We start from the raw sequence: 20,363 nt of genomic DNA, 5'->3' as shown, positions 1-20,363 counted from the left end.
AATTGCTCTAAAGAGGCACACAAGCAATTGTGTTGCCAAACTCTAGTTTGGGGGGGATTCCTGGGTATTGTCTACTTATTAGAACCCTCCCAACCCCCACCTCATATCCCACCTCCCACTCCCTTCTCCCCTCCCCCACTGCAGAATGCCCGGAGTCCTGCATTCTAGTTCTGTTTTGCTACAATCCTTGCTGGCCCTTCCTTGGATCCCTGTGTATCTAATGGAGCCAGGTTACTGTCTAGGACTCCAGACCTGACAGTCTCATTCTGGAGGCTTCCAGACAGCCAGAGTTAGTACCCAAGTCTGAGACCATGGCTTCAGATGGAAGTAAGTCTCAGGTGGTGGGGAGGGGCCCCATCCCCAACTACCTACTCATGTCCTTGGGGATTCAAATTTGACACTTCAGCTGGGCACAAGCTTTTTGAGCTGATCTAGAAAATGTGAGACCATCCCCCAAAGGCATCACCCCTGGGAGGCTGGGTCAGGCGCTCGTACCACGAACACTAGTGGTTAAAGAAGGAAGAGGGCCTCCTTCGAGTCAGATGGTGGCATCCCAGGGCAAACATGCTGAGTGTGGAGTACAGATAGCATAATTGATTCTCTGGAAGATAATGTGTTTTTGCAGCCAGGGCAGGGGTATACGTGGTAGGAGTGGCACAGAAAGGATCCACGGGTCTACATTACCAGGAAGTTGGAGTTAGGAGGCAGAACTAAGAATCAAACCCAGGCACTCCACTGTGGGATGCAGGTATCTTAACCTTCAGGCCAAATATCTGCCTCTGCCCCCAGTGTTTCCTGACTCATCAGGAACAGAGGAGGTGGCTCATCACTGGCATGAGAGCCGTGGCTTCTCTAAAATATTCTGTTTTCCTACATTTTGTGGACCTGAGTCCTTGAGACAGATGACTTGTGTTTGGTAGTTCCTGGCATGCTCCTAGCCCTCTGCTCCGTGGTTCAGATGAGTGAATCTGAGTTTGTCACATTCTAAATCTCTTTCAAGGTCAGGAAGTAGAACTGGTCTTAGTTTGCTGGTGGAATACTCTTTGTAAGAGGGGGAGGAGAGCACCGTGAAATCAGGCAGGTTTAGTACCTTTACTGTTATTAAAAGCCCTGGGAGACACAGGTCATGATTAACAAAGTATATGCTTGTGTCCTTAGCCCTGGCCTCCTTGCCTGGTGTGCACACAGCTCCTCCACATGTGTCCTTAGCCCTGGCCTCCTTGCCTGTGTGCACACAGCTCCTCCACAGCAGGAGCAGTTCCTGACTCAGCTGTCCTTGCCTCAGCGCTAGCCTTGTTCCTAGTGGACCCTCAGTGTCTGATATTAGCAGCCCCAAGCACTGCCAAACTTGAACATGTCCAGAGTGACTGAATGTTTCGCAAACCTCCCTCTCCAGGGCCATTTCCTGGTCTTTGTCTAATCCTCTCTGGTTAGCTATTCCTGGATGTTATACAACAACATTTCTGGGAGTCAAACATCTAATCCACATACCTTCTCCTGGGATTTGCACTTCCATGAGTGGCGGCAGAGGCCACAGAGGACCTGGGAACAGAGGGCGGGGGCTGTGAATCCCGTTTGGAATAGGTGGGAATAGAGAAGTGTACACGTATGCAAGGTGTTATGGGACCTGTTATGGGCACCGCATCTTTCCTTGTGTTGTTTTAGGTTAGGAGAGAAAGTGAAGATGCTGACAGGAAAGGGAAAAGGAGCAGGAGGTGGGCCAGTGATTTTTTAAAAAAAAAAAGACTTATTTATTCATTTGAAAGAGTTACACAGAGAGAGGAGCGGCAGAGAGAGAGGTCTTCATCCGATGGTTCACTCCCCAGTTGGCTGCAGTGGTCAGAGCTGCGTCGATCCAAAGCCAGGAGCCAGGAGCCAGAAGCTTCTTCCAGGTCTCCCACACGGGTGCAGGGGCCCAAGGACTTGGGCCATCTTCCACTGCTTTCCCAGGCCGTAGCAGAGAGTTGGATCAGAAGTGGAGCAGCCAGGTCTCGTGGAACCGGCGCCCACATGGGATGCTGGCCAGGGCGTTAACCTGCTGCACCATAGCACTGGCCCCATTTTTTTTTTTTTTTTTAAGATTGATTTTATTTATTTGAGAGAGTTAAAGAGAGAGCGAGAGAGAGAGAGAGAGAGAGAGAGAGAGGTCTTCCATCTGCTGGTTCACTCCCCAAATGACCACAACGGCCAAAGCTGAGCTGATCCGAAGTCAGGAGCCAGGAGCTTCTTCTGGGTCTCCCACACGGGTGCAGGGTCCCAAGGACTTGGACCATCTTCCACTGCTTTCCCAGGCCATAGCAGAGAGCTGGATCAGAAGTGGAGCAGCCGGGACACAAACTGGCGCCCATATGGGATGCTGGCACTGCAGGCCAGGGCTTTAACCCCCTACGCCCCAGCCCCAACCCCCAGTAATCCTCTTTGAAACTGCCTCCTTCTCAAGGGCCCTGTGGGTACCTGGAGAGGAGCCAGAACTTCTCTGAACTAGTTCCGCTACTGCTCTGAGTCTGCCACGGGCTGTTTTCCTTTCAGAAGAGGTGGCAACCCTATCTCATGTCTTGCTAAACAGCCTGTGGCACTGGCTGGCAGGGAGGGTCCACCAGGCATCTGCTTAGAGAAGCTCTCAGAGGCGGTGGTGGCTTGGGCTTTCGTCTTCTTGATAGACAGTGTCTTGTTGACAAGGGGCAACTCCTCTAGCACAGGACTTCTCAGCTATCACAGATTCCTAACTTCTGGTCTCCTTTTCTCTGGCTCCATTCTCTCCTTTTCTTTGTCTCAACAGCATCTCCAATGCCGGGACCGGACATGACCATGAAACCTGGTGCTGCCCTGTCTCCTTTCACTGCACTTCCCTTTCCCCCTACTCCTGGCCCACCAGATCAGGCCCCCTGGGACCCACCTCCACAGCCCCCTGTGCCTTCAGCATTCTCAGGAAATCCTCTGGTGCTCTCTGCTTTCCCCAGCCCCTTGCTGATGACAGGGGATGGGATTCCCGGCCCCAGTGGGGCTGGGGCTAGTAAGGTCATAGTCACGGTCAAGACAGAAGGGAGCCTGGCTGAGCCCTCTCAAGCTCAGAACTTCATCCTTACTCCCACAGCCATCAATTGGATTGCCTCTGGCACTGAGGGTCCCCCAACTCGCTTTGTGACAGCCTCTACTGTGAAGGCCATTCTGCCCCCTAAAGCTGCTGGCGTGAGCCAGGAGGGACCTTCAGGCCTTCCTCCTCAGGCTCCCGCACAAGCTGCCCAACTGGCACCTATGGTGCCCCTGGAAAAGGCTTGGCAGGGGCCACAAGGCTCACCTGAGGAAGGAGACCCTGCAACCGGCAGATCCCAGCCCCCGCTGGGTGACCTCTCCTGTACTTCCAAGGGTGTTTACGAAAACTTCCGTCGCTGGCAGCGCTACAAATCCTTGGCCCGGAGGCACCTATCTCAAAGTCCTGACACGGAAGCTCTTTCCTGCTTTCTTATGTAAGTGGGGAGACCCGAGATTAAGGAATTGAGGGCTTGCAAATTGAGCAGAGACTTTGGGATGGAGGAGGTGTTTAGGCGGTTTAGGAAAACTTGAGCCAGGTCTACAGAGCAATATAGGTGCTGCAAACAGGCACAACAGCAACACTCTCCAGTTTATCACAGGCTTTCCGGTGTCTACAAAAACCCCGACAGCCCTGTCAGCCCAGGGGAGCCTTTTCATGGGAACCCCCATTTACAGAGAAGACTGAAGGTCAGGGAGGCGTCCTGTCATAAAGCCAGAGCACTCATTGGATTTAGATCCCTGACTCCAAGTGCCAGGGTCCTCCCACTCCCCTTGACTGCCTTCCCACAGCCTCCAAACCAGCCTGGTGAGGGAGCACTGGGAGAGGGCGAGGGTGCTGTGGGGCAGGCCCTGGACTCAGTGTGCGCTGTGCCACTTCTCTCCTGGTCCCCATTTTGTTCAGGAGAATTCCCAACAGGATGGGGAGCTGCCAAAGCCAACCTGGTGGTCGGAAGCCCAGGCTCCATCAGTCCACTAGATATGTGATCCTGGGCAGGACGTTTAACATCTTCCATCTCAGTTTTCTGCTGAGAAGATTAAATGAGCTAATATAAAAGGGTACTTCAAAAAGCTTGTGGAAAAATGGAATTGAAAAAGGATTTTATTTGGGTGCAAAATTTTTTTTTGAAACCCACGAATAGTTGTTTTTTTTTTTTTTTTTTTTTTTTTTTTTAATAACACCCATTCTCCATGAACTTTTTGAAGACATGGCCATGCAAAGTGCTTGCTAGAATGCCTGGCAGAGAGAATGCTTCATTAAGTGGTAACTTGTATTATTATTGAAAGGCAGTCTAGAAGAGGAAAAGAATTCATAAAAGGCCCAAATGTCCTTGCTTAAGAGTGTGTGGTTAGCCAGCGTGCCAGGGGTTCCGGGCAGTTGTTAGTCTTTGGGAAATCTCTTTCCTTCTTGCCCAGACCAGCTTGCTCTCTGTACCCTCAATGTTTTCTGTAAACCACTGTATGAAACATAAATTTACCAAACTTTAAAAAGATCTACATGCGGCTCTTCCAGCGCCTGCATTCTAAGGATCCTCCCCACCCCCACAGCCCCACCCAGCCCTGACCCTGGAGCAAATGAATGGAAGTTCCCGCAGGTCCTAGTCAGACAGCGTCTTACTGAGGCCCTGCTTTCTCAAGACAGCTCTGCATCTTCCGGGGTGGGCTCTCAAGGTGTGCTTGGGCTCCATCAGCTTTTAGTCCTGGCCTCTCCTGCTCTCCACCCGCAGGGGCTCCAAGCAGCCCACATTCTGCAGTCTGGAAAGCTGGTAGAAGGCTCAGACCTCCTGGGATCCTGGGGCCCTGCAGGTCATGTTAATAACAAGCTCCCCAGGTGGTTTTGATGCACAATGTTGCACATCGGAGGGAAGTTAGAGCTGTCAAAATGATGGCCTGACTTTAGGCTCCTCATTTTTTTCTGAATCAGAAGGGGAGCTCAGGAGCCTTCCAGGAGTAGGGATGTACATTGGTGTTTGTCTTGGAGGGTATCCCAGAGATAAAGACACTGAAAAGCCAATAAATACAAACACCACATAACCTTTAATTAGAGATTTGTTTGCGTTAGGGACTGCTTTTTTTTTTTTTCCCCCTTAAAGCAGGATTCTGAGTGCGGGTAAGCCTACTTTAAGGCTTAAAGCACAAGCGCTGCTTTCTTGTTAATACTTAGCCCAGGAAGGGCACCATGAGAATCAGGGACCTATTGTTAATGTGGTTAATTTCAACAGGCAGCGGGAAGAAACATCTGTTTGATTTTGTGTGAGGAGCAGGGGAAAGTGAATGAGTGGGTGGGAGGTTGGGACCCTGAAGTCTCATCCCAAGTGGGACAATAGGTTTGAGAAGCACTCTAGGTTTGATGAGGGGCAGGGGATGTGGATTGAGGCGGGTTCCAGGACAGGGAGATGGGGGTGGGAGACTTAACTTAGAATGTGACTGACCCGATGGGGGTTTTAGCCCAGTGCTCCGTTCCCTGGCCCGACTGAAGCCCACTATGACGTTGGAGGAGGGACTGCCAAGGGCTGTGCAGGAGTGGGAGCGCACCAGCAACTTTGACCGGATGATCTTTTATGAGATGGCCGAAAAGTGAGTCCAATGAACCCTCTTTCTCCCAAGGTGGGCTGAGAGGCTGAGCAGCAAGGGCAGTCAAGGGCTTGTGTCTGGGTGTTTGGGTGATTGCAGGGAAGTTAGGAGGGGGATGCAGTTTAGGGTAGAGTCTCATGGGGCTCTTCCATCACCTTGGCTCTGGATTTTTCTATCCTGTCTACTCTTGGAAGCTCCCTTTTCTTCAGACCTTGAATCTATACAGCGACTTTTAAAAAATTTTTTAAAAATATTTATTTTATTTACTTGAAAGAGTTACACAGAGATAGGAGAGGCAGAGAGAGAGAGAGAGAGAGAGAGAGAGAGAGAGAGGTCTTCCATCCGCTGGTTCACTCCCCAGCCAGAGCTGCGCCAATCCAAAGCCAGGGACCAAGAACTTCTTCCGGGTCTCCCACGTGGGTGCAGGGGCCCATGGACTTGGGCTAGCTTTTTTTTTGGACAGGCAGAGTTAGACAGTGAGAGAGACAGAGAGAAAGGTCTTCCTTCTGTTGGTTCACCCCTCAAATGGCCACTACGGCCAGTGCGCTGCGCTGATCTGAAGTCAGGAGCCAGGTGCTTCCTCCTGGTCTCCCATGCGGGTGCAGGGCCCAAGCACTTGGGTCATCCTCCACTGCCCTCCCGGGCCACAGCAGAGAGCTGGACTGGAAGAGGAACAACCGGGACAAGAACCCAGTGTGCCGGCGCCGCAGGTGGAGGATTAGCCTAGTGAGCTGCAGCGCTGGCCTGGGCCAACTTCTACTGCTTTCCCAGGCTATAGCAGAGAGCTGGATTGGAAGTGGAGCAGCTGGGACTCGAATCAGCACCCATATGGGATGCCAACACTGCAGGTGGTGGCTTTACCCACTATACCACAGCACCAGCCCCCAATTTTTTTTTTTTTATGATATATTTAATTATTTGAGAGGCAGAGAAAGAGGGAGAGAGGTCTTCCATCCGCTGGTTCACTCCCCAGATGACTGCAACTGGAGCTGTGCCAATCTGATGCCAGGAGCATCTTCCGGGTTGCCGATATGGGATGCTGGCATTGTAGGCAGTGGCTTTACCTGCCATGCCACAGCGCTGGCCACTATAGTGACCTTGATACTCCAGGTTTTAGGATAGGACTGGATCCCAATGGATGTAAAAATGTTGAAGGGACCTAGCACTTGGGGCAATCCCTGCCAGGCAGGGTCTTTTCTCACTGACCAGGTGGCAAGTGGCTGTAGGCACAGAACTTCAGGACCACCTCTCCTTTGGAAAATCCTTTCCCACTCATCCCCAGAAGGGGTTAGTTCTGGAAGAAGCTGGTCAGGAGAGGCCAGGGTGGTCGCCTGGCTCTTAGTCCCTGTTTCTCCAGGATTTCTTCTGGCTAAAGAAGTAACTAAGCAGAATGAACCCTTTCCTCCAAGCCTAGCTTCCACTTTCTCCCCCGAATCTGGATCCACGCATGACTGCTAGATTTACCCTGCCAAGTCTCAGACTCCAGACTTCTGGGTCTCAGCACTGCCTCCTGGGGGAACTGCCGTGAATTGCAACCCCTGGTCCTGCCTCAGGAATTCAGCCATTCTTTATGGTTGTAGGCAGGGTGAGATGAGGCCTGGAGGAAGGGCCTGCTTGAGAGAGGGAGCCCCGCAGGTTGTTGTGTATTTGAACTTGACGTGAAGGGCTGCTGTATGCAGTGTATGAAGCTAGATGAGACAGGTATGGGAAAGAAGTGTAAGTCATGGCTGTGTCCTGGGGTTTACAAGCTCTAGATCATTCTAGATTGTCCATTTTCTTAAGACCTTCCTCAGTGATGCGTGAAGGCACTATATAGTGACCTTGTAAGGTTTCCCTAGAACTGGTATTAGTGAGCAACTACCTTCTGGGTGATTAGCTCTGGCTTTGCCTTAAGGAAGGCACTTCCCAGCCGTGCTTGGCTACTGCCTTGTGCTTGGGTTCCTGACGGGACTGATCTTCTCAGCATTGCCTGTGTATTTCTCATCCTCTGCAGATTCATGGAGTTTGAGGCTGAAGAGGAGATGCAGATTCAAAACACACAGCTGCTGAATGGGTCCCAGGGTCTGTCTCCTGCAGCCCCTTTGGAACGTGATCCTCCAGCGCCCCTGGCCCCTGAGGTTTGTCAACAGCCAGGTAAGGCTACCCAAGCCCAGAAGGAGCTGTGGGCCAAAGGCTCAAAGGGAGGCACACAGAAGCCAGACATGGATTAGGGACAGCATTACCCTTGCTACTGCATTTCCCTGCAGGGAGTGGCATTTGATACTCCAAACAAGACACTCCATAGGAAGCTGGGTTCAGTGGTTCCCTCTGTCATGAACTAGGTATTGATCTTGGCCAACTCATCTAGATGTTAAGTGGGGCATACATTTACTTCAACTGCCTAAGAAATGGGGCTACATCAGGGAGTTCCAAGATTGCTCCTACAGTGATTCATAGTCTCCCTAGCTTCCCCTCTTCTGCCATGGCTGGTACTCATTCAGGTTGACTTGATCCAGGCTGCACTCACTTATTGTGTGCCTATATTACTATCCTTAGAGCTGGGAGGTGGAAGCAAGCCATGGCTTCTGTGCCACTTCCCGCTCTCCTTCCCATCTCTTCCCTTAGTGTACATTCCCAAGAAGACAGCCTCCAAGGCACGGGCCCCCCGCCGGCGGCAGCGTAAGCCCCAGAAATCTCCAGTTCCTGAGGCACCCAAGGAGATCCCTCCAGAAGCTGTGAAAGAATACGCTGACATCATGGAAGGGCTAGTGGGGAGTTACCTGGCTACTGGGGAGTCAAATGGAAAATGGGAAGAGGAAGAGGAGCAGCAGGACGGGGAAGGGGTGGACCCAGATCCAGACCTCTTGAGCTACATCGATGAGCTGTGTTCTCAGGAGGTCTTTGTCTCTAAGGTATGCTGGGCCTGAACAGCTGATTTCCAGCGGATCCTGGGGGTGGCCACTGTGGGGGAACAAAGGATCTGAAATTCTGTGCAAGGCGGTAGGAATTTGGCTGTATTCTGTAACTGAGAAATGTGTGTGCATGCGCGCACACGTGTGGATGTGTGTAGCTGGTAGCGGTCCTGGTTTACAGCTATCCCAGTGGTGAAAGATGTTAAATCCTGTTAAAGAAACACATCACCTTTGCTTCTTTCCCCAGGTGGAAGCTGTCATTCACCCTCGATTTCTGGCAGATCTGCTGTCCCCAGAACAACAGAGGGATCCCCTGGCCTTACTTGAGGAGCTGGAGCAAGAAGAGGGACTCACTCTTGCCCAGGTAAAACCTGGGAGACAGGGAATATTAGAATAAGAAGCTTGCATGATCTTACCTAATGCGACACTGTTTTGAGCACTGTCTCTAGATACAAACAGCTTGGGCTCTGGGTGTTGAACAAGTAGGCAGGGGGCTGTGGAAACAAGAAAGGAAGAGTGTAAGGGATCAAAGCATGGAGATAAGGCACAAGAAGGTGGGAAAATGGGCCGGCACCGTGGCTCACTTGGTTAATCATCCACCTGCAGCGCCGGCATCCCATATGGGCACTGGCTCTAGTCCCGGCTGTTCCTCTTCCAGTCCAGCTCTCTGTTGTGGCCCGGAGGGCAGTGGAGGATGGCCCAGGTGCTTGGGCTCCTGAACCCGCATGGGAGACCAGGAAGAGGCACCTGGCTCCTGGCTTCCGATTGGCATAACTCTGGCTGTTGTGGCCATTTGAGGGATGAACCATCGGATGGAAGACCTTTCTCTCTCTCTCTCTCACTGTCTAACTCTAGCTTTCAAAAAACAAAACAAAACAAAACAAAACAAAAAAGGTGGGGAAAAAAGAACTGTGCTATCTGTGTGGTATTATCACTCAAGCCACTTGCTTGCCTGCCCGCCCTGCCCTGTCCAAAAACCAGCTCCTACTATCCCCCCACCTCAGCCACCCCTTCTCCCAGATCTCATCTATCTATGGAACCCATTTGTCTATTCCCTTCCAGCTAGTTCAGAAGCGGCTCCTGGCCTTGGAAGAGGAGGATGGGGAGGCGCTTCCAAGCTGCAGCGGAGCTCAATCGGACTCAAGTCCTTCTGTTTCCGATGAGGAGGAAGACGTGGGTGGGCGGCTTCGGCCCTTACCCGGGCCTCGGGGGGCTGGGGGTACTCTTCGCCTTGGGAAGGCTGCTTCTGCAGGAAAGCGAGCAAGAGAGGTGCATGGTGGGCAGGAGCGAGCCGTTGATGACCCAAGGTGGGTGCACAGGGACGGGAACACTCTGACATCCTCTGGTAGCTGGGACCTGCAGTTAGAACTTGCAGCTCCACAGGGAATTCAGGCACCCTTGGGCCTCGAGAGAAGAGGGTCTGCAGAGGTTATACAGCAGGCATCTCCACGTCAGGATGACCATGTGGGAAGTGCTGTGTGCCCTGGGTGCTGCCCGGTGGCTGACAGGACTTCAGAGGCTCTGCCTCTTTGCTGGCGGGAAGACCCACAGCCCAAGACTTCCTGTTTGGATGTCAGACTGGCAGAGCTGGCTCCTCTGCGAGAATCTGGATTAGAAAAGCAGGTCCTGGGGTGGCAGGGAGCACAGACGGGGGCACTTGCAGTGCTTCCTCAAGGGAAGGAGCTGTTAGCAGTGCCCCGGGAAGGCTCTGCAGAAACCATATGGGGAAATGACCAAGGCCCTCCCAGAGTCCCAGGCTATGATCAGAACCATTCCCCTAGAGCAGCTAGGGCTAGGGAAGGAGCCTCTCTGAGCCCAGGCCTATGGCTGCCTAGTGAGATAGATGCCATAAGCCTGGAGTTGCCCTTACAAGTCAAAGAGGTCATAGAGAACTTTCAGGATGGGGGACGCGTAACTGAGCTCCTGGGAGGCAGCCAGTCTGAAAGCAAATTTTCTTTGGGTCCTGGAGAAGCCATAGCACCTGGGGATGTAGGCAGCAATGTCATTCCCTGTGGAGGCACAGGCTCCACACCTGCCTTAGAAAAGAGAAACTGTTGCAGCTTGCCAGGACCCCTGAGGAGGGCCAAGAGCCCAGCCTTGAGGCCCAAAGGGAATAGAGAACAAAGTGCTGAGACCCTACAGGATCCCAGTGATCTGTGGGCTGAAGGCTGCTCCCCACGGCTGGAAAGCAGAATCAGTGTCTCCACCATGGGATCTTCTGCAGAGACCCTGCTACCTGCATGCCAAGACAGCTTCCTTGTTCTGAGGACCCGGGAGGACTCCTTCCCTGAGGCTAGCCAAGTGACAGGGGACAGAGGCAATTCCTTTTCTCCTCTGTTGGAAACCACAGAGCACGTCCACATACTAGGTAGCAGAGATGACCGTGGCCTCCAGATAGAGGTCAGCAAGGACATTTGCTGGCGAGAGGGCAGGGAGAAACCCAACCTATCTAAGCGCAAAGGTCCCGCTTCTTTAAAAGAGCATTTAAAGCTTTACACACAGAGGGCCCCCCAATCAGCATCCCCCCAGGGCCTTGTAGGCACTTCCCCGAGGTGGGGAACCCGGAATGCCTTAGCCCTGAGGGAAACCTCTCCTGTTAGGGAAAGACACAGTTCTGCACATGGGGCCCGAGGAAAGGAGAAAGAGAAGAAGAGGGAGCAGAGGAAGGAACTGGACGAGGAAGATGAAGAACTCTCTAACTTTGCCTACCTCTTGGCCTCTAAACTTAGCCTAGCGCCCAGGGCCCTTGCCCCCAGCCCTCAGCACACCTCCGGAGGTCAGGGTGTCCAGAGAGCATCCCAGCCTCCCTCCGCAGAGGAAAGAGGCCTTGGTCAACCTCTATATCCGGTGGCCAAGGCTGGCAAGCGAGCTCTTGTTGGAGGTTCAGCCCCTACTGAAAAGAGATCCTGCCCAGACTCTCAACTTAGCGTCTCTGGGGAGAAACCCTCAGCCCTGGGAGTAGTAGTTCGAGCCTCACAGCCGCGAAAGAGGCGGCGTGACACTTCTGTCACGGGCAGGAGGAAGAAACGCCGCCGTAGCCAGTAGGGAGCAGCAGCAGCACCATCCTGTCCCACCTGTCATTCCCCACGGCCGGAGCCTCAGCCTCTGCCCAGTGTTGCTGTGTTCTGCAGAAGTGGCGAGCAGGTGGTCCCCTTGTTCAGAAATGAGTGCGAAGTACTTTTGGAAAGAGTTGTGTGGCAAAAATAAAAATAAACATTTTTTTTGCTGTTGAAAGATGTTCCCGGTTGAGTGCCTTTGCTGTCAGAGTGAGACGCTATGAACAGAGGTGGGGGTGCCCCGATTTTATGGCTCCAGACACCTTACCTCTGCTCCAGCCTTATCCTGGCAACACATCGGCTTTCAGGTCCCCAAACAGGAGTCTGGCGTCTCCCATGACCACTTTATTCACCCAGTGTTGCACGCCTGGATCTGGCATTGGGAGGGCTTACCTAGATGTCATACTATTAGCATTCTCTGCCACCCGTTAAGTCTACAGAACTTTCTTTTTCAACCTGTCAGATCACTGGGATAAGAGCTAATTCTCTGAATCGAATGAACTCCTCCTAATTGTGTGCAGACACAGCACCTTGGGGGGCTTTTCCTTCCCTGCAGGGCTGGACAGCAAGGACTGAATGTCCTCTGCTCTCTTGTGGGAGAAACCGTCCGATGTAGTTTGTCCCACCTGCTTCTATGGCGGGTGATGGCATCAAGCCTCAGGAGGGTTATCAAATGCAGAGTGGTACTAAGCTATTTTTTAATCTCTAATGAGGACAAAGCAAGAGGGAATGGAAAGGAACAGGCTGAGAACAGGTTCATGAGGAAGGAGATGCCGACACAAGGGGAAGCCATGAGGTCTCTAGGGATGATTTCTGTATGAGGAGGAGCCCTATCCAATCAGGGAGTGAGGAGAACTCATTTAACCGTGCCTAAGAGGCCTGATCTTTGGAACCTTCCGGATCCTCCAAGGGCATCCTGCGACTATCCCTTTCCATCCTCAAGAATGACACCAGCAGTGTGACTGAGCTTCATTTTTTTAATATATATATATATATATATAGATTTATATTTATATATAAAATAGTTTCTTACAAAAAAACCCAAACAAAAAATTAAAATCAACTTCAAACAAACAGCAATAACAAAAATCAAACAGGAGCAGAAAGAATCAGGGTTGAGGCATAGGGTAGGCCCCTGGCGCTGCCCTGAGTGTGCGGGGCTGGGTGCAAGCCGCGGAGGGAGGGGTGGGGGCTGAGGTGCTCAGTCACCCTTCTGCTTGGGCGCCTGTACAGTGCCATTGGCCAGAGCAGTGGGGCTGCCTGGGGACGAGGCATGTTGCATCTGGGAGGTGCCTCGAGGGGTATGGGGGGGGCGCAGGTAGGTGCTGAACAGCTTCCCATAGAGTGGGTCATGGAGGGAGAAGTTCTGGAACTGACCTGGACAAACAAGAGATAGTGAAAAACAAAAAGACCTAAGAACGAGGGCCAGGATACCTGCTCGTCTCAGAACGCGCACGTGCTGCCCCTCTGATCCTTTAACTTCTCAACTCCAGGTCTGCATCTCGGTTTCTTGTTCGGCCTGTTCCTCCCAGCCTCACCTCTCAAAGACTTGAGTCCCCAGTACTGGGCACTGACCCTCCTTCCCGCCTGGCCCAGGGCTTTCTTCTCTAGGCCCCAGTGCTGACAGTGCCCTGAGTGCCTGTGCAGGGGCTGGGAGGCAGTAACTCACAGAGGGAGAGGCCTTGGCTGGGTCCTGCCTGGCACAGCTCAGCATGCAAAGTTGTGGCAGCAGGGTGGGGTGAACCCAGCAGCAGGTGCAGGATGGTGCTAAATCCGTCTTTGTACAACAGGCGGCCAGGCCCCTCTGCCTGCTCCTCAGCAAAGAGCTTGGGAAAGAAAGGGACACAGTCAAGTTCTTGCTGTACGCTACCCCACAGGTCTGTTCCTCCTCTTCCAAAAGTGCTGTGCACAGGCCCTGTCCGACTGCAAACTTCCGAGCTTCTGCCCTCTTCCTGCTAGGCCATCAACATGGAGACACAGGGGCTCTGCAGTTTTCAGCAGTGTGGCACTGGGTAGGATACCAAAAAACCTACTCTCTAGAAGCTACTGGGCAGAGAGGGCACAGGGCCTCCTGGTGTGGGGTGAGCGTAGTCACCACGTACATCCCACCTCCAGTACCTCAAAGGCCAGGCGGGTCAGCTCCTCCAGGCTCCTGCCCCCATCTAGAGCTGCTAGTGCGAGTGCCACATCGCGGAAGTCCACCAAACCCTGGGCATCCTGGAAGGCAACAGGAAACCAGGGCAATGCAGGAGATACTGCCATCTTTCCTCCTGCTCTCCAGATGCTGGCCCCTCCCTCTTCTGAGAAGGGTTGGTGTGATGCCCCCTGCCTGCTCCTCAGACCTGCAAACCCCAAAGTCTGCAGGATCTGTGACAGTTCTCTGAGGTCATAAGCTTGCTCAAGCTATACCAAGTCACCTGGTGAGAAGGCCGCCAGAAGGGGATCTCCCAGCAGTGTCCGGGGAATCCCTCAGACATGCTGAAGTTGCCATCGTCTTTCTGAGAAACCTAGGGTGGGGCATCCCTGGCCCCCAATCTGGACAAACTGGTTCTCTCCTCTGACTCAGCCTATGTGGAAGAACTGGTCCAACACACTCGAAAGGGGGCCCGCTGGCCTCCTCTCTGCCAAAACCCAAGAGCGAAGCCTGCTGTGCCGGCTCTCATGTGGCATCTGGGTTTTGGGTTCTGCTCTGCTTCAGGATAGGGGAGGAAGCTCTTTCCAGGCAGAGTCTGCTGCAGTCTAAGGAATCTGCACAGCTCGTTACCGCCTGTCTCTGCAGAGCACGCTGAGGACCACGGCCTGCTGCTGACAGCAGGAAGATCGAGAGCACTGCTGGCTTTATAAACATTAAGTCTCTGGCATTCTTGCAATTTGGGAGGGGAACCTGGTTTAAATCCTGGGAAACAGGTTGCTGAGATTCTTGAGAGTCAGGAATCACCCAGAGAAGCTCTAAGTATTTAATAAAATCTTTCCACATATTACAAGAGCTTCTAGGCCTCAAATTCTCAGCCATCTCACCCCTGAGTGCTGTTACTTCTGTGTGCCACCTTCTCACCTAACCTCATGACTCGTCTCTGACAACCTCAGAGCCCCACCGGGTCCCCATCACTGCCAATCTTTAAACTGGCTTCAGAAATGTATGCACACGTGGATGGGTTATGCCTCCTTTGTTATTCCTCACAGTAATCCTTCAGGTACTTGATACAAGTGTGCATCGCCCAGTGGATCTCGGTAGATGCCCATCTAGCAACAGTTGTTAAATACTCAGTGCAGACTCCAAACCAGGCAGCAGTGTGACTACCACGGCCACTAGGGTACGCTTCTTGGATCCTGCGCACGTTGGTGGGAGAGTAAGCCCTCTGCATTCCAGCTCCTTTACCTGCTGGAAGTAGCTAAAGGCACCAGCCACCGTCTGAGGATCAGAGAGCTGCAGCTGCCTGGCAAACTCTTCTTGGCTGATCATTCGACTCCGGCCTGGCTCTGCCCCAGCATCCACACAGCCTGGGGACAGCCTACAATGGAATTGTTGAAGGCAAAGAGCTGACTCAGTTTCTTTCTAGATATACCACGCAGCAGGACCTTGGCTCCAACCCCATGAGTGCTCCCCGTAAATGCCCAGGTATTGCTTTGCTGAGATGACTCAGTCCTTTGAGAGCCTCATGTTCAAGGCCACTTACCCAGCCTTCCGAAGCACCTTTCCCAGTTCCCAGAGCTGCGGCTCCAACGCCACCTTCAGCCGGCCCACCACAATCACAGGCAAGCTCCCTACAAACTCACACTCGGTGGCTGGAATGCCCAGGGCCCTAGGGGATGAAGGATGGGATGGAGAGGAGAGGAAGCAGAACCGCTGAGAGCTCCCGGCTGACTCTGCTCTGCCGACCAGGGAGACAGGGCAGACCTCTTCAACTGTGCCCTCTTCAGTCTCCGCCATCCACTAGTGCTTCCCTTGGCCATTTCCCTTTCTTCGCCTCAAGACCCCGCCCCTCTGACCCCATCTTGTGGCTGCTCTGCACGGAGTATCTGCTCCAGGAAATACTTTGTGGAATACTCACTGTGCCATGACCCTCTGGACATTGTTAGCGTAGAGGGTGGGGTCCCTGCTCTCCTCCGGGCTGGGGTGATACACAGGGAGGAACTGAAACAGACACACACAGTCCTTATCAGAATGAGGGGTGACCACTCCCGCCCTCCTTCCCAAAGCTTCCGGTGACTGGCATACCCGCTCTGACCCTGCCCACGGTGGGTGGGGCCGTACCTCCACATCCACGATGCTGCAGGGCTGAGAGGCTGTGAGCCAGAGGACTTTCAGTCTAAGGGAACAGAGACCAAGGCACTCACCACTCTAAGGATGGCTCCTCCCACCCTGAGGACGGGGGTCAGGGTGGGAAAGTGCTGCCCTTCACTGTAAACACGGACTCCTGGCCTCACAGTTGGCTGGGTGACCGAGGGAAGGGTTGGAGAGGGAGAGAGACGAGCAGCTGGCTACAGGCTTGGGTCACAGGAAAGGCAAGGGGCGTGCCTGGTGGAGACGGCTCTCCAGAAGAGACTGAGGGAGAGAGCCCCTGAGAGACGTCGGGAAGGGAGAGGGAGCTGGCATCATGGCAGGGACGGCTGCAGGCACTGCTGGGCTCTACAGGGGAGCCGAGGAGGAAGGGGCATCTCCTTCTCCAGAAAGAGGCTGGGCCAGGAATTCCGACAGACCCTGCCCCACCTTTACCCCAAGGACCCCAGAACTCACACGCCAGGGCCCCTCCATGCCCAGCTGGTAGTGTCCTAGGGGAGAAGCAGAGGTGGGGCAGAAGACCATTACCTCTCTGGAACCCACCAGTGCTCATGGAGCCTTGACCCCATCCCCCCACGGAGTAGGGGCCCTTGACCCCACCCTCACCACAGAGCAGAGGCCTTGACCCCGCTCCAGCTCCCCCCCACACCATGGAGCAGAGGCCTTGACCTCACTCCAGGCCCGCCCCCCCCCCCCCCCCAGCAGCAGCAGTTTCAGACAACTCCCACTTAGGGCGTGTCCCTTCCAAGCCTCCTCAGACCAAGACTCACCAGACTGTTGGGGTAGCGGATGAGGACAGGTTGCACGGGCACCCCCGCGATGAAAGCTCCTGAATCCCATTTCCAATCCCCCCCCCACCAAGCAGAGGTTAGTGCACGGGGTTAGCCAGAGGCACAAAGTGCAGGGGTCTGGGGCAGACCTCAAGGGACACCTGGCCATGCTGCATTCTTTTGTCATTTTCTCTCAGACTCCTGGACTCATCAGTGTCATCTAGCAGGTTCCCTGTGTCCCTTCCTCCCCCAACCCTTCCCACCCTACCAGGGTGGCCATTTCCAGAGCCCCTTCCCAAATCTGGGCCTCCTTTTGCCCACCGCCCTACCACCCCCTCTCCACTCACCTGGCTTGAACTTAAGCAAAGCCTTCTTGTTGGAACAGGTGCCCTCAGGGAAGAAGAGCACCTGGGAGAGAAACCAGAAAGGCATGAGATGGGGAGGGCTGGGGGGGCCTCTTCGGGAGCACGTGGGGGGGGGGCTGACAGACCCTTACCCACCTGGGGCCACTTGCCTCCGGAGGTGGCACGCCTTCGGACCTCCTCCACCACTCTGCGCCGGGAAGCTGGGTCATGCCGGGAGACGAGGATGGCTTGGTTGAATCGGAGGAGGGCTGCGGTTGGGAAAGGATACAGGGAACAGTCACTTGGCTCCTACTGGGGGCACTGCCATCCACAGCCTCCAGTTCCTCACAGTGTGCATTGTTTCCCAGCTTCCTCTCTGCCTGGGGGACAACCCCAGGACTACACATTGCCCTTTTAGAGAACCGGCTCTATGGCCTAGTCCTGGGAGACCAGCTGATCAGTGGGGTTACTTTACAGTTCACTCGCCAGCAGTCGGTCTGTGTTCTAAGTTTCCCCTCCCCCTTTCCCCTGTGCCTCAGGTCCCCTTGGTTTGGAACCGTCACCCTCCCCTCCACCACCACTGAACTCTCTTACCTCCAATGACAGGCACAGAGAGGTTCTCAGCTCGGGACACCACCTTGGGCAGGTCACAGGGCAGCAGGACAATGGGGTCAAAGAAAGTGGAATGGGGGGCAGCCACAAGGACTGGGGCTTGAAGGCGAGAGGCCCGCTGGCCCCGAACACGAATCCGGAGGAAGCCCAGCAGGAAGAAGAGGAGGCGGCTCAGGCCCAGCACCCCGTTGTGGCACACGGTCCTGCCAGAGCAAGGTCGGGTGTCTGAGGGGATGGCACTGGGAGCTCCCCCCACCCCCAAGGTTCAGGAACCCAGGAAAGCAGGGTCTCCCTTTTGCCCTCAAATACTTTGGCCACGGGGCTGGAGTCTCTGGCTGGGGCTGGCTGCCTCATCTCAACAACCCAGGCTGGGCAGGTGCACTTCAGAGCCCTCTCTCATCTTCTCACAGTGGGAGCAGCACGGACAGCAGGGAAACAAGAAAGGGGTCCCTTCCCCCACTTACTTCCTCCATCCTGTGATTGGCTCCTGAAGCTGCTCCTCAGTGAGACCGGCTACTTGCAGCCAGGCAAAGGGCCAGAGGAGAAAGAGGACGATAAAGGCCAGAAGCACTCGGACGGGGGCCAGCAGTGCCCCCAGGAGGCAGAACTGAGGAGGGAGAGAATGCCACTGCAGAGCTGGGAGATGACGCTCCGCCACGGTCAGGGACCCCCTCCCACAGGGACAGACCCAGGAGCCATCACCCCTTGCAGGTGCTAAGCGGTGTGCCAACAGGAGTGGGGCTGGTACCCAATGAGGGCAAGAGGGTGGAAGATGAAGAGGGCAGGGCCTCCTGTTCTCACATCTCTCAGCTGGTCCCCACCCCACCTATAAAACCGAAGGCACAAACCGCATCAAGCACTGGGCAAGGCTGCTAGGAGCACTTAAAGAGGAAACCCGTGAGAGCGCCTAGCACTGTGCTTGCTATGGAGTCGCCTGGAGGCAGGGCCTCCTCCCCCAACTCCCTTTCCATAAATAGCTCCTATGTCCAACAGAAACCAGGTGCATGGTTCTTCCCACTTTGGGCTTGGGAGGCAGAGGGCTGGAGACATCGAAGGTGCGCTTTTCAGTGGGTCAGTCTCCAGTACTGCCCAGCAGCAATCCCCTGGCACTGGGGGGATGGCAAAGGGCTGGACCCTACCCAGGATGCAGGGGTTGCCAGGAGCCAGGGTAACTCCATAGGCTGCCCTGGGGAAAGAGCAGGTAAACAAACCTAGTCCCTGGAGCCCGTCTCAGGGGAGGCGATGACAGCAGACACCTTGAACGCTCCCAGCCCACACCACCTCCACTTCCTGTGGCCAACCCCCTTTCCAGCGTCCCTGCCCCCAACGGGAGGTGCTGCACTGCGGGGCCTGGAGGGGGGGGGGACTGGCAGAGGGGGTGATGGAAGGGCGCAGGGGCGCACGCTCCGGGCCCGGAACCGTCCTCCCTCCAAGTCAGAGCCCCGGAGGAGCCGTGCGCACGCCCCCGCCCCCAACCTCGGCTTCCCAGAGCATCGGACCTCTTCCAAGGCTGTCAGCTCCGCAGGACGCAGACAGCGTTTTCCAGGCTCCTCCATCTCCTCTACTCCTGCGTCCCCTCCAGTCCTCCATCCCACCTCCTCGATTCTTTCACACCTTCGAGGTGACCCATCGCGTCCCCTCCAAGGCTCCTGCCCATCCACCCCCGGCCGCCCCCACGTGCGCACCTCCCGACGCCCGCTGCGCAACCCGCGCAGCCCGGATCCCCGAGCCCATCTGCGGCAGGGCTCTAAATGGGCCCTGTCTCCCTCTGCCCGCGAGGGCTCCCGAAGCCCCCTGCCCACGCCTCACCTTAACCCTCTGGAGGCGGGAGAGATGTAACTCGTGCACGAAGGGGTTGGGGGGCGCCGGGGGCCCCGGGGTGGCATCGACGGGGGCCCAGCCCCCCGGGCTTCCCTGGCTCATGGCGGGAGGAGGTGGGCGGCAGGGCGCCCCGGCCCCGGCCCCGCTCTGCAGCAGCGGCTGCTCCTGCGGCAGCGCCGGCGCTCTGGCCCGGGCCCCGCCTGGCGCCGGCCGCCGAGGGGCGGGGAGCAGGCGGCGCGGCCCGGCCCGCCCGCGTTGTCAGGGCGCCGGCCGGGGGCGGGGCTTCCAGCGCCTCAGCGCCGGTCGCGATGCTCGCAGCCCCTGCGGCCATTGTCCGCCGAGGCGGGGCGCGACGCCGGCCCCGAGGCCCTGCGCTCGTTCCGCTCTGAACACCTGGCCGCGGCCCGCCCGCTCGCTCGCAGGCCTCGGGGCGGGCTTGGGGCCGCGAGGTGCGCGCGGCGCCGAGCGCCTCCTGGGCCCTCGGCGGGGCGTCGGGGAGGGGGATGGAGGCGCGGGGTGCGCCCTCCGCCGGGGCTGGCCGCCGTGAGGGACCTTGGGGCCCGGCTGCTCCGCAGGCTCCCGAGCCCGGTCGCCGCTCCTGGTAGGCCGGCCGCCTCTGCTTCCCGGTCTGGGCGACGCCGCCATGGCGCGCGGACTTGAGGCGCCGGCGCCCCCTGGCGTCCGTGCGGCGCCGCCTCGCGTGCTGGCGCTGAGGGCCGCGGCCGGTGCCCTGAGAGGCCGCCTGCGGTGCGGCGTGGCGTCAAGTGCGGGAGAACGCAGTCCTGCCCGTCGGCCACAGGGCCCAGACCACCCCAGAGAAGGCATTTCAGCGGCCTGGGTTATAAGGCCACGCTGAGATAAGGGACCGGGACATTTGGGTGGACTTTGAGAGCCACAGCCAGTAACCCAGTAAAAAAAAAAAAGTGCGACGGAAAAGGAATGCGAGTGGCATTGCCTTCAGCTTGTTAGGTGGAAAGGTAGGC

The 20,363-nt window shown here is 55.6% G+C and overlaps 2 protein-coding genes across 2 annotated transcripts; one reads left to right on the top strand and one right to left on the bottom strand.

Annotated features, from left to right (window-relative positions):
- The first annotated feature begins 296 nt into the window (after window positions 1-296).
- On the top strand, window positions 297-11,540 carry NUTM1 (NUT midline carcinoma family member 1). Its single transcript, XM_062204733.1, has 7 exons — window positions 297-327; window positions 2,780-3,467; window positions 5,479-5,607; window positions 7,598-7,737; window positions 8,209-8,495; window positions 8,743-8,859; window positions 9,558-11,540. Exons 1-7 carry the CDS (start codon window positions 312-314, stop codon window positions 11,538-11,540), a joined length of 3,360 nt encoding a protein of 1,119 aa, XP_062060717.1. The 5' UTR covers window positions 297-311.
- Window positions 11,541-12,584: 1,044 nt separating this feature from the next.
- Window positions 12,585-19,509, bottom strand: LPCAT4 (lysophosphatidylcholine acyltransferase 4). The gene is made up of 14 exons (XM_062205559.1): window positions 19,369-19,509; window positions 18,024-18,166; window positions 17,542-17,762; window positions 17,104-17,216; window positions 16,951-17,011; window positions 16,604-16,662; window positions 16,290-16,324; window positions 15,807-15,861; window positions 15,604-15,686; window positions 15,229-15,354; window positions 14,931-15,063; window positions 13,670-13,768; window positions 13,221-13,377; window positions 12,585-12,928 (listed from the first exon to the last, which is right to left on the bottom strand). Exons 1-14 carry the CDS (start codon window positions 19,480-19,482, stop codon window positions 12,753-12,755), a joined length of 1,575 nt encoding a protein of 524 aa, XP_062061543.1. The 5' UTR covers window positions 19,483-19,509; the 3' UTR covers window positions 12,585-12,752.
- Between the last annotated feature and the right edge of the window lie 854 nt (window positions 19,510-20,363).

This window comes from Lepus europaeus, chromosome 11 (genome assembly GCF_033115175.1).
Source record: "Lepus europaeus isolate LE1 chromosome 11, mLepTim1.pri, whole genome shotgun sequence".
Classification (NCBI taxonomy): domain Eukaryota; kingdom Metazoa; phylum Chordata; class Mammalia; order Lagomorpha; family Leporidae; genus Lepus; species Lepus europaeus.
This window is presented reverse-complemented; position numbering and strand designations above follow the sequence as displayed.